At 42.1% G+C, this 16,051-nt stretch overlaps 1 protein-coding gene and 1 long non-coding RNA gene across 4 annotated transcripts in view; one reads left to right on the top strand and one right to left on the bottom strand.

Annotated features, from left to right (window-relative positions):
• Positions 1–8,514, bottom strand: part of ccdc85a (coiled-coil domain containing 85A) — a 55,392-nt gene extending 46,878 nt beyond the window's left edge. For both annotated transcript variants that reach the window (XM_069931497.1, XM_069931498.1), the window contains exon 1: positions 7,333–8,514. In XM_069931497.1, coding sequence (XP_069787598.1) covers positions 7,333–8,350 — 1,018 coding nt within the window. In that variant the 5' untranslated portion in view covers positions 8,351–8,514. The remainder of the gene's footprint in view (positions 1–7,332) is intronic.
• Positions 1–16,051, top strand: part of LOC138760647 (uncharacterized) — a 123,303-nt gene that overhangs the window by 71,379 nt on the left and 35,873 nt on the right. For both annotated transcript variants that reach the window (XR_011355770.1, XR_011355771.1), the window contains exon 2: positions 8,756–8,899. This is a non-coding gene — a long non-coding RNA (uncharacterized lncRNA). The remainder of the gene's footprint in view (positions 1–8,755; positions 8,900–16,051) is intronic.

Genomic DNA, 16,051 nt, shown 5'->3' with positions numbered 1-16,051 from the left:
TGGAAATGGGGGAAAAGGGGAAAGATGGTGGTGATAAAGCAGAAATGAGATGTAAACAAAGTATGAAATGGCCATTTTGAACTATATGACTATAAATATTAATGGAATACATAACCAAATCAAAAGGAAGAGGCTATTAAATTTACTGAAAAAAGAAAAAATAGATAGAGTATTCGTGCAGGAAACGCATCTATCTGAAGTGGAACACAATAAGTTAAGGAGAGACATGGTAGAGCACATAATGGCAGCATCATATAACTCAAAAGCAAGAGGTGTAGCTATATTAATCAATAAAAATGTACCAATCAAAATAGAGGAGGAAAAAATAGATCTAGCAGGGAGATATGTAATGATAAAGTGTCAGATATATGCAGAACTCGGGAATTTGGTCAATATATATCCACCTAATGAAGAAGATCAAAAGTTTATGCAATATATCTTTTTGAAGATTGTAGATACGCAGGGGAATATATTGATAGGAGGGGACTTTAACCTTAATTTGGATTCAAAGATGGATAAAACTGGACAAAAGACTAGCAGAAAGAACAAAGTAGCCAAATTTATGGTTAAATCAATGCAGGAAATGCAACTTTTGGATATATGGAGGAGAAGGAATACTCATATTATTCGAGTAGACATAAAACATACTCAAGGATTGACCTGTTCCTATTGTCAGCCCATATCCAAGAGAGAGTTAGGAAAACAGAATATAAAGCTAGATTGTTATCGGATCACTCACCCATTATTAGCAATAGAGCTGGAGGACATCCCACTAAGAACATATAGATGGAGGTTAAACTCCATGCTACTTAAAAGACAGGATTTTAGAGAATTAATTGATTCATTAAATATACTTTGAAATAAATACGGAATCATTGAAAGATAAATTTATATTATGGGATGCAATGTAAGCTTTCATCAGAGGGCAAATAATAAGTTATGTAACTAAGATGAAGAAGGACTACAATCAGGAAATAGAACAGCTGGAAAGGGAAATAGTAAGTACAGAAAAAGAACTAGCAACAAGAGAAGATACAACAAAAAGAGAATTGGCGGACAAAAAAATAAAATACGAAACACTACAAACATATAAGGTGGAGAAGAACATAATGAAGACAAAGCAGAAGTATTATGAGCTAGGAGAAAAAAAACGCACAAAATACTTGCTTGGCAGCTTAAAACAGAACAAGCTCAAAGAACGGCATTGGCATCAAGGAAAAAGGACAAACGAATTACATACAACCCAACAGAGATCAATGAAAACTTCAAGGAATTCTACGAGCAATTATACCGAACTGAGAATGAAGGGAAAGAAGACAAAATAGATGAGTTTCTAGCTAAAATTGAACTACCAAAATTGCAAGAAGAGGAGAAAAACAAATTGATAAAACCAATTGAAATAGAGGAAATACAGAATATAATAAAAAAGCTACCGAACAATAAAATGCCGGGAGATGACAGACTCCCAATAGAATTCTATAAAACATTTAAAGACTTATTAATTCCTCCTCTCCTGGAAGTAATGAACCAGATTGAAGAAACACAAAACATGCCATATTCAAGTAAAACAGAAATAATTACAGAAATACCAAAGACGGGGAAAGATCCACTAACACCAGCATCGTATAGACCAATATCTCTACTTAACTCAGATTATAATAGCAAAACTATTAGCAAACAGATTGGCTGACTGTGTATCAACTGGATTTATTAAGAAAAGATGAACAGACAATATCTGTAAGTTCATTAACTTAATTCATGCAATACAAGGAAATAAAACGCCAACAGTGGCGGTTGCTTTAGACACAAAGAAAGCCTTTGACAGAGTAGAATGGAATTATTTATTCAAAGTATTACAGAGGTTCAACCTACCAGAAAAATATATTAATTGGATTAAAGCATTATATAAGGGAACATTGGCGAAGGTGACAGTAAATGGATATTTATCGAACCAATTTAAATTAAGCAGGTCAACTAGGCAGGGATGTCCACTATCTCGCTCACTGTTTGCTTTAGCTATAGAACCCTTGGCAAAACTGATAAGAACAGAAAATAAAATAAAAGGGAGAAAAATAAAAGAGAAGGAATATAAAATCAGTCTATTTGCAGATGACACCATAGTATACTTAACAGAACCAGAATTATCAATAAAAGAATTACATAAGAAATTGAAGGAATAAGGAGAAGTATCGGGGTACAAGATCAACGCAAATAAAAGTGAAGCAATGCCAATGAATAATGCGGATTTCACAAAGTTTAAGAAAGAATCACCATTTAAATGGCAAACACAAGCAATCCGATACCTAGGTATTAGACTAGATAATAATCTAGGCCATCTATACAAATTAAATTATCAGCCATTAATGAAGAAATTACATGACTTACAATATTGGAAAGATTTACCACTAATACTGATAGGAAGGGTAAATTGTATTAAAATGAATATCTTCCCAAGGATACAATACCTATTTCAATCGTTACCAATTCCCTTAACAGAAAAATTTTTCAATGAGCTAAAGAAAATAATAAGGAAATTCTTATGGAAAGGGGGAAAATGAGGATAGCGCTTGATAAATTAACAGAATGGTACAAACAAGGGGGTTTGCAGCTACCAAACTTTAAGAATTATTATAGAGCAGCACAATTAAGATATCTATCAGATTTTTATCAAACAAGGGAAAAACCAGATTGGACCAGGTTAGAGCTAGATAAAATAGGGGAGAAGGTACCAGAACATATATTTTATAAGTGGGATGAAAAGCTGGTGCAACATAGAAGTTTACCAGTACTGCACCAACTGCTCAACATTTGGAAGAAGATTCACATAGAAAGGAAAAAAAACAAATTACCAACTACCAAAATTGTTATTGACGCAAAATCAACTAATCCCTTTCACAATAGATAACCTTTCCTTTCGAGAATAGGAGAGAAAAGGGATCAAAAGAATAGAAAATCGTTTTTTTGGGAAATAACTTATTATCTTTTGAACGAATGAAGTACAAATATGGTATAACTCATGGTACAATGTTTGCATACCACCAACTGAAAACCTACTTGAAGGACAAATTGGGAAGCAGGCTGAGGTTACCAGAAGGAAGCAGCTTTGAATATGTGATTACACACACAATGATAATTAAAAGATTTATAACAAACATGTATGTCAAGCTGCAAGAGAAAGAGAATGATGAAATAAGCTGTAAACCCAAACAAAAGTGGGAACAAGATCTAAACATAAAGATAAAAAACGAAAAATGGGAAAAGCTATGCTCCGGAACTATGAGAAACACAATAAACATGAGGTTACGCATGATACAACATAATTGGTTACACAGGTTATATACCACGCCCCAAAAGTTAAATAAATGGGACCCAACAGTATCAGATACATGTTTTCGCTGTAAAGAGGAAACGTGAACAACAGTACATGCAATTTGGGCATGTGAGAAAATGGAAAAGTTTTGGGAAGATCTAAATCAGGTATTAAATAAATTCACAAAAAGCAACATACCAAAAAATCCAGAGATCTTTCTTCTTAGTAATATAAGAAGTAAAGAACTAGGCCTCAATTTGGATGAAGCACAAAAAAGATTTATTATGATAGCCTTAGCTGTAGCAAAAAAATGTATAATGTCAACCTGGAAATCAGAAGAGAGCCTGAGAGTAGAGCAATGGTACATAGAAATTAATAAATGTATTCCATTGGAAAAAATAACATATAATTTAAAAAATAATGTCACAGTATTCAAACAAATTTGGGAACCGTACATGGACCACAACAGAGAGGGCCTACTGTGGACCTCCACCCCCTAAAATGACAAAATGACCCAGTGTGTAAAAGTAGATGACACAATTTTCTTCATTATTTTCATTGTGTGATGACATTGTTTAATGGGTTTATTGTATTGTGTATGTTGAACGTTTAGTGGGTAAGGAGGGAGGTGGGAAAGAGGGAGGGAAGGGAGGAGGGAAAAGGGAAGAAAATGACACTGTGTATATTCATGAGGGAAATGTTTGTGTGTATTTTGGTTAATATGGTTCATATGGTTCATACTGTGAAAAATATATTTTTTAAAAAAAACCACAAAATTCTGTGCTTTACCCCCGCAACATTTCTGGTGATTTTAAAAAAAACATATTTGTGATTCTCATACCAGTTGAAATTTTCAAATTTAGATGCAAAATTCTATTTGATTTGATTTAATACCATGAAATTAATCCACATTTGTGATTTTCTTTTTAAACAACAACGATATTTATTCTCTCCCAACAGAATTACAAACTTTATTCCCACAATGAATTTTAAGGGCATGTAGCATAAGCAGGCATATTGGAGCTCTCACCTTGATATTAATTATAGTCTTAAGGTGATTTAAAATACATTTCTAAACTTTTATCTAATTATAAATAGAATTTTTACATTTTTAAACACACACTGCTTCTCCTTTCAGTTGCTGTCCTTCAAATAAAATATTAAACTTTGGTCTCTACCTGAAGAGGCAAACCCCCAGTCATTCTAGCCAACATTTATTCCTTATCTAAAATCACAAAAACAAACTATCTGATTAACACCTGCTCAAGTTATCTTTCATGTTTCTAACATTATAACAGAGAGTAAAATGTGGAAAATTTACCTTCCTGAGTGTAAAACACTTCAGAACGTGTCAAAAAATATCAACTGCTTTAAATAAATGCAAATATTTTCACAGAAACAATGGCAAGTTATAATTTTCTGGAGTGTTTTAAAATTATTTGGAATATACCACCAGAAAAGATAAAAATATAAGCTAATAGCAAAGAGTGGATCTAGAAAGAAAAAAAACCTCTGGCACTAAATACTCCATTTTGAACTTTTCAAACCTGAAGTCTATCGTGGTGACAGTTGGCTCTTTATCTAATTGACTTGGAGTTTCCAAATCTTGGCCCATGTTACAATTCCTCTTTCATTTGTGTCTTGTCAGTAGAAGTACTGTCGTTCATACCAGTTATCACGTGGCATTTACAATAGTCAATTATGCCCCTAAATTCCCATCCCCAAATCAGCTGAGTCACTCTCAAGTTATTCACCTACGTTTTGGGAAAAACAGATGTAGCTACAACAAAGCAGATACTATTTTGGATTGCATATTATATCACAATATTTTAGTTATTAGCTATAATTTGATTTATTCTGGACATTCCACTTCCATAACTTAAGCAGGTATTATAATGGTTCCATGTTAAATAAGGCTATATAGAAATTTACAATGTTTTACTATATCACACCAAGTTAGCATCAAAATTAGTCACCAATATATTACAGTTGAGGAATTCAACAATAATGTTCACAACAATATGCCTTAATTCTGACATCATACAGTCATCCAATTTCTACCTCATCTTAATTTTATACGGGGCATTCTTATACTCTGGAATCAATCAAAATAGGCATTTTCTTTGGAAGTTTTGTTTGACTATCAGGAATTGGGTTGGTTTTTAAATAGTATCTCTTAAAAGAAACCAAAATATTCATAACAAATATCCATGAAACATTAGACAAAACTTAGTTTATGCATTTTTGGCATATTATTTCATCCATCTGAAAACAACATCATCACCACCAATGTAAAGGACTTTCAGGCCACCAATAAACTATAATTGGACATGAGTTAACAATACATAGCCATGATTTGATTGTATTGTTATGGACATTTGCTGTTCTTGTGAAGTTCCCAATATCTATGGGTCAGTCATCTCAAACCCTGCAGTCAATCAAAGCAGAATTTAACTGTGATGGAGTGGAAGGGTACATCTCAACCATTTAGAAATGGACAAGATCACTGTACCTCAAACCTGTGGTGAAATTCAAAAGCAATAAAGGTTCAGCTTTAGGCATCAAGTTTTAGAGTTTGGAACCAAATTAATAACCTATGCCTCAACTTGTACAAGCAACCTGAATTTCAATTGAAGCCAAGATTGGATCAATATTTTCAGTAGACCTAACAGTAAATAGCCACAACATATTTGACCCCAATTTTCTCTGCTTTATAATGATATTTCTGTTGCACCCTGGTTTTAAATGTCGCAGTTCCCCTTCATGACTTTCTTCAAATCACATCAATAACTAACAAAATTAAACATTCAGGAAAATTACAGATTATAAGAATTATGTTCCACAAATTAACAAATTGGAAGACATAGCAATAAAGCCTGGTATTACCTTTTCAAACAAACAGTACAACATTGACCCTGAAAGAGTTTGTTTTGGAGCCTACTGTCATACAAAAACATTTATTACATTTCATTTACCTGACTGGAGAAGTTAGATGCCTCTGGAACTTTATGCAATTTTCCCCCTTTTAATTCCAGTTAACTACAAAAGCCAGTTTGAGTGAAAGTCTATGAAATGTACTTACACCTAAAAAGGATTTTATATTACAATTTGTACATTTGAACAAGACTGCAAAATTAAATCAGCTATTTACGACAATAGTGATATTGGTTTGTTTTATATACGGTAATTTTATGCCAAAAAAAAAAACACAAATCAGAACAAGGAATACATTCAGCTTTTCCTAAATAATCTGCATTTTAACTAACTGCAAGTAATCTAATAAATGACTTTTACTTTTGGAAAAACACTGTATTTTTAAAATTATGCACACAGCACCAAAGATCCAAAAACCCAGTTAGGACCACACTTAGCTATCTTTACTAAAAATGCAGTTATTTAATGTTGATATGGAAAAAAATTAAATCCAGTTTTAGCAGCAAAATTGGTACATGAATAGATTCACACAATGCATGCATTGTCAGTCTAATGTACTGTGCACATATTTACACATATGAAGGGCATCGATTTGCCATGCAATTGAAATTACTTATTTAGTTGGAAAAATAAATGGCTGTCATTTATTAAGTGTGCATCAAAACAAAAATGCGTCTGAAATTGAAAAAAAATCTCATGATTTATCACCAACCAAAAGTGCTACTCTTACGCATATTGATTCTGCCTGAAACTAGTTTGTATTTTGGTTTTAATAGGAATTGGGATGTTTAATAGAAAAATGGGAACGCATTGATTTTATCAATCATTGTGGTGCTATCTGCTCATTTTTAAATGAACAATTTATGGGAATACTACAAAAGACAGGTTTGATCTCAAGCAAATGAACATGCATGAGAAAGCTTCCACCGTTATTAAACACATGCGTTACTGGCGCATGTGGCCTAACAACTCATTCTTTTAATCCACTGAAATCAATGCGCTAAACCCCCAAGTGTATCAGATTTTGTGGCTATGAGCTTGCAGTCTCTGCAAAAACACCTGTGGTTTCAGTAGGTCTACCAACCCACCATTCATCCCATTGTATACACTTCTGTGATGAGGCGTAAACTCGTCTGCTGTGGCTCCTGTCGACGTTCTTCGCAGAGTCCCTTCCCTGCTGCTGTTGCCCAGGTGTTTAAAGTGCTCGGAATTGCCTCCATGGTGCGGCTTAGGGCGCTCAGGGCTGCCACCCCGGTGCTGCTGCTGCAAATGCTCCGGAGTCGAGGTGCCAATCATCATGTGCTTTGGGTGCTCAGGACTCGAGCTGATCATGTGCTTAGGGAGGTGCTCGGCACTGCCGCTCAGGTGCTTGGGCAGGAGCTCAGGGCTGCCGGTGTTCAGGCTGTGTTTCTGGTGCTCGGGGCTGCTTCCTCGGTGCTTCTGCAGGTGCTCCGGGCTACTTCCGCCGGGCGCCCGGTGCCTGTGGAGATGCTCGGGGCTGCCTCCCGCCAGCTGGCTGTGGTGCTCGGGGCTGTCGGTGCTGCCCGAGCTGGAGGTGCTGCTCCCGTCGCCCACGTCCCTGGAACCACTTGTGGCGCTCAGGTGCAGCAGGCTGGACTGACTGTCTATGGAGCAGCGGCTGCCCACACACCTCTCCTCGTCCAGCATGAGGCACATCTCCTTCAGCTCCAAGTTCTCCCTCACCACCTCGTCCTGCTTGGCCTCCAGCTCCTTCATTTTCTGCAAGTACAAGGCAACTTCTTTGCGCATCACCCCCGCAGTGTACCTGCCCAGCCGCTGCCACTCCCGCGACACCTTCTTGCCTTTCTGCCTGTCATCGTCCAAGAAGCAGCACAGGTCCCTGAGCTCCTGGTTGTCCTCCTGCAGCTTCTGGTTGACGTCTTTGAGCCCCCGGATCTCGGTCAAGTGCACCTGCAACCGCCGATTCACTTCTTTGATCAGGTTGCTGTGATCGATCATGACCGTCATCTTCTCGGCATCCGATCTCCGAAGTCTCCTCACCAGCTCCTCCTTACTCCACTTCATCAGATCCTCGTCCGCAATTTTAGACAGGTCTTCCCGCGACCCTTCCGCAGTTTTAGTCATTTTTAATTTTTTTTTTGGAATAACCGTATAATAGAATTCGTTTTTTTAAAAAAAAAACACCTCACAAATTAATCCTTCAGCCGGTCAGTGTGGGGCATAGTTGTGCAGCGCGCTCCGCAGCCGCGCCACCACTAACTGACTGGTCGCGAGATGCTGCGGCGCGAGCACTGTGCCTGGGCTTTCCACGAAGGCAGCCCGGGAGGGAGGGGGAAAGGGGGGATGGGTGCGCATGCCCTGCGCAATGTACCCTGGGACTTGGAGGCTCACTTTGTCCAACGTTGCAGTTGGAAATAAAAAAAAGCAAAATTGCTCAAGACCTCACGTTGCAATGGGACGGAACCACAGTGGGAATCAGAGAAGAGGTCAATGTTCAAGAACAGCTGACAGTTTTATTTTTATCCACAGTTAAATGAACTGCTGGAGGAACTCAGCGGGACGAACAGCGTCTGCGGGCGTGGGGAAGAATTTGTCGACGTCACGGGTCGAGAGCGCGTATCAGCACTGGCAGGGGAGAAGGAAGATCGCCAAGTCGAGAAGAGCGTGAGAAGGGTAAGACGACGGGATCCAGTAGGAGTGGGAAGACAGGAACGTGAATTAGGGGGAAAGTAGACAAAGAGAAAAAAAAGGGCGGGGGACAGCGAGAAAGATGATAAATGGGAACTTTTGATAAATCAGGAAGGTGAGAGGGAGGTGTAATGTTGGAACGTGGTGGATGGACCAGGTCAAGGTGGATGGAAATCATTGGGTGGGGGAATGATAAAAGGTGATAAAGCATTTTATGAGGGTGGAATTGGGAAAGGAAGTTGTGGTGAAACCACTATTGTACATATTAATTTTATGTAAATTACATAACCTTTCCTGGTTGACACTGGCCGGCTAGTGACTCCTTCCCTTTCTTTCCCATAAAGGCTGTCATGCCTGCTTCCAGTTTAAGTCTGGGTCAGTGTGAGCATCCAACACAGGGATGTTGTCCATCTCTTGCAAATAAAAGCCTTTAGTTTTGATTACTTCAGTCTTTATTCAATTGGTGCATCAAGAGTAAAGACAGGAAAATTACAGGTGGATCAGAGGGTGATGCAAGAGATTAAGGCTCATGAAATTAGCTGTAAACTATACAGGCAAAATATTAGGTGTTATTTCTTAAATTTGCATTGGACCTTACCCTGGCAGTGGAAAAGGCCAAGAACTGGCAGGTTAGTGTGCATATGAGAAGTGGAAGTTTAATGCACACCACTAGGAGCAACAAAAGGCATTGGGGTGGATACAGAGGCTAGTAGGGTGGTTGTTTATCATTTGCATCAACTACAACAGGATCGCACCACAGGTCATATTTTCCCCTCTCCACCCCTTTCCATGGTCTGGAGGGACCACTCACTGAGTGATTCCCTGATCTACTCATCCTTCCTCATCCTCCCACCCTTCCCTAACCCTGATCTGCAACAAAGGAGGTGGAATTTTTTTTCTTGCACCACCCTTACACCACCACACTATCATCCAGGGTCCTAAGCAGTCCTTTCAGGTGAAGCAAAGATTTACATGCAACCTCATCTGCTCTATTTGGAGTTCCCAGTTTACCTGTTTCTATATTTGCATGACTAAGCACAGGCCAGACATTCATTTGCAGAGCACCTATTCTTTGTTCACAATGGGCATCTCGAGCTCCCTTTTGCATGTAATTTTTTAAAGATATTTTTGCAATAATAGAAAAATTAAACAATACAATTATATTGAAATACAAATTACAAGAAAAAGAAAAGTTAATTCAAAACCCCTGCCACTATACAAGGTTGGGAAAAAATGTTATTTCAACTCCTCTTCCCATTCCTACACATTAGCCCCAGCACCCATTTTCCACCAACCTACTACCCAGACAGTCCGCCAACATGTTCTCCCCTATTTGATTCCATCTGCCTTCATCTCACCATTAATGGTTCCTCCACATCAGAAGGACCGGTCACCGACTAGAAAATCGCTTCGATCAGCACCTCCACTCCAATAGCAACCTCCCAGTGGCCAACCACTTCAATTCCAAGTCACACTCCCGCACACACGTCTGTCCATGGCCTTGTGCACTATCCCACCCTAACCAACCACAGATTGGAGGAGCAACAACCTTATTCTCCATCTGGGCACTCTCCAGCCAGATGGTATTAACATTGACTTTACTGTTTACCATTAAACCTGCTTGTTTTTCCCCCTCTCCCTTTTCCTGTCTTTCCAGTTCTTCTCCCTCATTGTTGCTGTCCCTTCCTTCCTTTCTTCATCATTATCTCTGCTTTTGCCACTGCCCCCTCCCCCCCCCCCACCACTCTTTTATTCGGACACGACACCAACTGGCATTTCTCATACTTTGATGAAGGACTCAAGCCCGAAATGTCAGTTAAGTATCTTCACCTAAAGGACACTTCTCCAGCATTTTGTTTTTTTTTCCACAATATGTCTCATATGTCTGTATCTCCCACTCAGAGATTTCATTTCAGATTTCCAGCATGTGTAATTTTATTTACAACTTCTAATATTGTCTTCCTGCTTGTTAAAACTACCATCATTCATCACGTATGGAATTTCTTTATCAGCTAATCCTGCAATGCAGCATCAAAATTTCACAACTCTCAAGTAGAGGCATTAACAGAACAACACATGCATTCAAGCTTTAAAAGAAATCTAGAGGATGTGGTGGGACACGGTACTGCAGGCATGTCCTCACTGGGCTGGACAGGGTGGCCCGCCTTCTGTACCTGTAGACCCTCCCCATAAGATCCCCTAATAAAGGCCGAGAGCCCTAGTCTCCTCCCTCACACCTGCCTTGGACGTAAGCCAGCAGCACGTAGAGGCATGTCTGGGCTTTCTGATCAATAAAGCCTTTGACTCTTGCATGTCTCTGAATGGTCATTGATTGTGCCACAATTCATTGATCAGAAATTTTAAAGTCCCAGAAACAAGCCAATCCGACTGGAGAAGCTGGAGATTGATCCAAAGGATCCAGAGGCCTCCGTAAAGTTTGATATGTGTCTACACTGTTTGAAGGCCTATCTGAGACGTCATGAAATCACAGCCAATGATGATCGGTACAACCTGCTCTTCACAGCTGTGAGTCACCAAGCGTACCAATCAATTTGTGATGCCACTGGATACAAAGAGGCTCTACTCTGGCAGCAAGACGGAGCCCCAAGGAACATGATGTATGCACGCGAACAACCAGGAGGAGCTTATCCATAACGGGTTAGTCGCTGGATCCCGCTCCAATCAAATACGAGAACAACTCCTGGGAAAAGCAATCGGTCCCTACAGGAAGTGGTGCAGATGGCCAAAGCAATGGAGACTGTTCAAAAGAACGTGGAGGCCTACGCAGCAGGTCACACAGCCACCAGGTGGCAAGAACAGGTGGCGCCATCTTGGGATTTGGGGCCCCTGAATGTCACTGCCACTGGCGAGCACACGAGGTGCAACTACTGTAGCCAAAGCCAACACCCATGAAAGTACTACCCAGCCCGTAGCACAACCTGCTCGAACTGCTAGAGAGAAGGACACTATGCCAGGGTATGTTGATATAAGCCCCTCTCTAGCAGAGTTGCATGCGAACCACAACTCACATCGCCTTCTTTGGCCGACCCACTTCCATCATCATTTCTGGTTGCTAAGAACCGAACTTCCAGGCTTTCATCATACTGGACCAGAGTAGATCACACCATCTGGGACAATTGATGGTGGACATTGAGGTAAATGGTCACACCACTGGCTGCCTGTTCAACACGGGAAGCACCGAGAGTTTCATACACCCAGGGACTGCCGAATGTTATTCCCTGACCGTGTCCCAAGCCAAGTGCAAAGTGGCACTAGCTTCCCAATCTCTGCAGAAATCTGTGGGAGATGAACCATGACCCTAACTGTGGGTACACCAAATATAAGAACTTCAGACTACTGGTGATGCCCCACCTCTGCACACCCATCATAATGGGCTGGATTTCCAGTGCCAGCTTAAGGGTGTGCTAATGCAATTTGATGGGCTCCATCCCCCCTCACTCAGTAATAACCAATTCAGGGAGGCCCCTCCCCTTCCCCCAAAGAGGCCCAATCACTCACCCGAATGCTGGGATGGGCTCCCAACCTGCAGACTGGCCAACCTCCGGGTCCCTTCACCTCTGCTGTTCCAAAAACGCACTCCAGACCACAAACCTGTGGCCACTAAGAGCAGGTGATACAGCCCCGAGGACAGGGAATTCATTAAGATGCAGGTGGAGTGGCTGCTGTGGGAGGGCATAATAGAACTGAGTAACAGTCCCTGGAGGGCACAAGTAGTGGTAGTGAAGAGTGGGGAGAAGTACTGGATGGTGATAGACTGCAGTCAGACCATCAACCAGTTCACCTTACTGGATGCCTACATAGCCCCGCATAGCTAATTTGGTGAACGAGATCGCCAAGTATAGGGTCTTCTCTACCATAGACTTAAAATTGGTGTATCACCAAATCCTGATTCACCCAAAAGACCAGCCGTACACTGCGTTTTAGGTCAATGGCCAACTCTACCATTTCCTACGGGTCCCATTTAACCTCATGAATGGGATGTTGGTGTTCCAAAGGGGAATGGATCACATGGTGGATGACAATGTCACCATCTGTGGCCATGAACAGAAGGAACACAACAAGAACCACCACAAAGGCCCTCAATCTCACATATAATAAGAAAAAGTGTGTGTTTAGAACCAAGTGGCTGGCAATCCTGGGGTACATGGTGGAGAATGGCATCATCACCCCTGACCGTGAGCACATGTGGCTCCTTCTGGAATTACCTCTGCCATAGAACCCCAAGGCTTTAAAAAGGTGCTTGGGGTCCTTCTCGTACTATGCCCAATGAATCCCCAAATATGCAGACAAGGCCCAACTGCTAGTGAAAACCACTATCTTTCCACCATCGGCAGAGGCCCATAAGGCTTTTGGGGACATCAAGGATGAGATTGCCAAGACAGGGATGCATGCCATTGATGAATCCATCCCATTCCAAGTGGAAAGTGATGCCTCTGACTTTGTTCTGGCCACCACGCTGAACCAAGCAGACAGGCCAGTGGCATTTTTTCCTGCACTCTCCAAGGCCCAAATGCAGGCACTCCACCATTGAGAAGGAGGCGCAAACTATAGTGGAGGCCTTGCACCATTGGAGGCACTACTGGGCCGGCAGACTATTCACCCTGCTGATAGACCATCGCTTTTATGTTTAACAATAAACAGTGGGGTAAAATCAAAAATGACAAGATCATGAGGTGGAGAATTGAGCTGTCCTCCTACAACTATGAGATCTTGTACCGGCCGTGAAAGCTCAATGAGCCACCCAATGCCTTGTTTAGGGGAACCTGCGCCAGGGTGCGTTGATTGCCTCCATGCCCTCCATGATAGCCTCTGTCACCCTGGGGGTCACAAAGTTTTATCATTTTGTGAGGGCCTATAATCTCCCCTACTCTGTGGAGGAAGTCAGGGAGCTGACTCGCAATTGTGCAGTCTGTGCAGAATGCAACCACAATTTTACAGACCAGAGAGAGCCTAACTCATCCCTTCGAACATCTCAGCATAGACTTCAAGGGGCCGCTCCCATCAACGAATCGGAACATCTACTTCCTGAGCATTGTGGATGAGTATTCACGTTTCTTGTTCGCTATCCTCTGCCCTGACACGACCACATCCACGGTCATTAAAGTACTCTGCACAGTATTCACTCTGTTCAGGTACCCCAATTCTTCTTTGGCTTGGTTTCGCGGACGAAGATTTATGGAGGGGGTAAAAGTCCACGTCAGCTGCAGGCTCGTTTGTGGCTGACAAGTCCGATGCGGGACAGGCAGACACGGTTGCAGCGGCTGCAGGGGAAAAATGGTTGGTTGGGGTTGGGTGTTGGGTTTTTCCTCCTTTGCCTTTTGTCAGTGAGATGGGCTCTGCGGTCTTCTTCAAAGGAGGTTGCTGCCCGCCAAACTGTGAGGCGCCAAGATGCACGGTTTGAGGCGATATCAGCCCACTGGCGGTGGTCAATGTGGCAGGCACCAAGAGATTTCTTTAGGCAGTCCTTGTACCTTTTCTTTGGTGCACCTCTGTCACGGTGGCCAGTGGAGAGCTCGCCATATAACACGATCTTGGGAAGGCGATGGTCCTCCATTCTGGAGACGTGACCCACCCAGCGCAGCTGGATCTTCAGCAGCGTGGACTCGATGCTGTCGACCTCTGCCATCTCGAGTACTTCGACGTTAGGGATGAAAGCGCTCCAATGGATGTTGAGGATGGTGCGGAGACAACGCTGGTGGAAGCGTTCTAGGAGCCGTAGGTGATGCCGGTAGAGGACCCATGATTCGGAGCCGAACAGGAGTGTGGGTATGACAACGGCTCTGTATACGCTTATCTTTGTGAGGTTTTTCAGTTGGTTGTTTTTCCAGACTCTTTTGTGCAGTCTTCCAAAGGCGCTATTTGCCTTGGCGAGTCTGTTGTCTATCTCATTGTCGATCCTTGCATCTGATGAAATGGTGCAGCCGAGATAGGTAAACTGGTTGACCGTTTTGAGTTTTGTGTGCCCGATGGAGATGTGGGGGGGGGGCTGGTAGTCATGGTGGGGAGCTGGCTGATGGAGGACCTCAGTTTTCTTCAGGCTGGCTTCCAGGCCAAACACTTTGGCAGTTTCCGCAAAGTAGGACGTCAAGCGCTGAAGAGCTGGCTCTGAATGGGCAACTAAAGCGGCATCGTCTGCAAAGAGTAGTTCACGGACAAGTTTCTCTTGTGTCTTGGTGTGAGCTTGCAGGCACCTCAGATTGAAGAGACTGCTATCCGTGCGGTGACGGATGTAAACAGCGTCTTCATTGTTGGGGTCTTTCATGGCTTGGTTCAGCATCATGCTGAAGAAGATTGAAAAGAGGGTTGGTGCGAGAACACAGCCTTGCTTCACGCCATTGTTAATGGAGAAGGGTTCAGAGAGCTCATTGCTGTATCTGACCCGACCTCATAGCAAATGGGATTCTGCCTTCATGAGTGAGGAGTTGCAGCAATACTTCCTTTCCAGGGGCATAGCTACGAGCAGAACCACCACTACAACCCCCATGGGAATGGGCAGGTGGAGAGCAGTCCTTTTGGCCCACAGGTCGAAAGGGATGCCCGTATCCCAGTGGCGAGTTCCTTCCAGAAGCGCTGCATGCCACGAGGACCCTACTTTGTACAACATCTAATGTAACATCCCATGAAAAATGGTTCTTCCCTAGCACGTCAGTGTTGGGAATCACGCTGCTGGTCTGATTGACGACCCCAGTGTCAGTGCTTCTCAGAAGCAGGTTAGAACACACAAGGCAGACCCACTGGTCGAAGAAGTGCATCTCTGTATCATAGATAAAAGCTCACACTCAACTAGAGGGAGAACTGACGCTTTTATTAGCTTACAACACAGGTAGGTTTCATTAACAGGCTTCAGAGGGGTTCTGGGTTTAGGCAGGAAACCAGGGTTATATACGGGCCCCCAGGGGAGGAGTCAAGAGGTAGGACCAGTCATTAGTACACACACTTTTGGTGAATTCCAGTTCAATGCATTTACCCCTTCCTTCAGAATTAAGCGTCTGTGAAAGAAGAGAACAAGGAACTGAAGCCGGTAATAGACACAGAAGAGAAATATTTACAATACTATTGAAACATTCAGGTGGTCAAGAGGTCTGGAGATCCTGGTGGAGTGCCGAGCACTGAGGG

Source organism: Narcine bancroftii, chromosome 4, assembly GCF_036971445.1.
Source record: "Narcine bancroftii isolate sNarBan1 chromosome 4, sNarBan1.hap1, whole genome shotgun sequence".
NCBI classification, from domain to species: Eukaryota; Metazoa; Chordata; class Chondrichthyes; order Torpediniformes; family Narcinidae; genus Narcine; species Narcine bancroftii.
The sequence above is the reverse complement of the archived record's forward strand: the minus strand, read 5'-3'. Positions and strand labels throughout refer to the sequence as shown.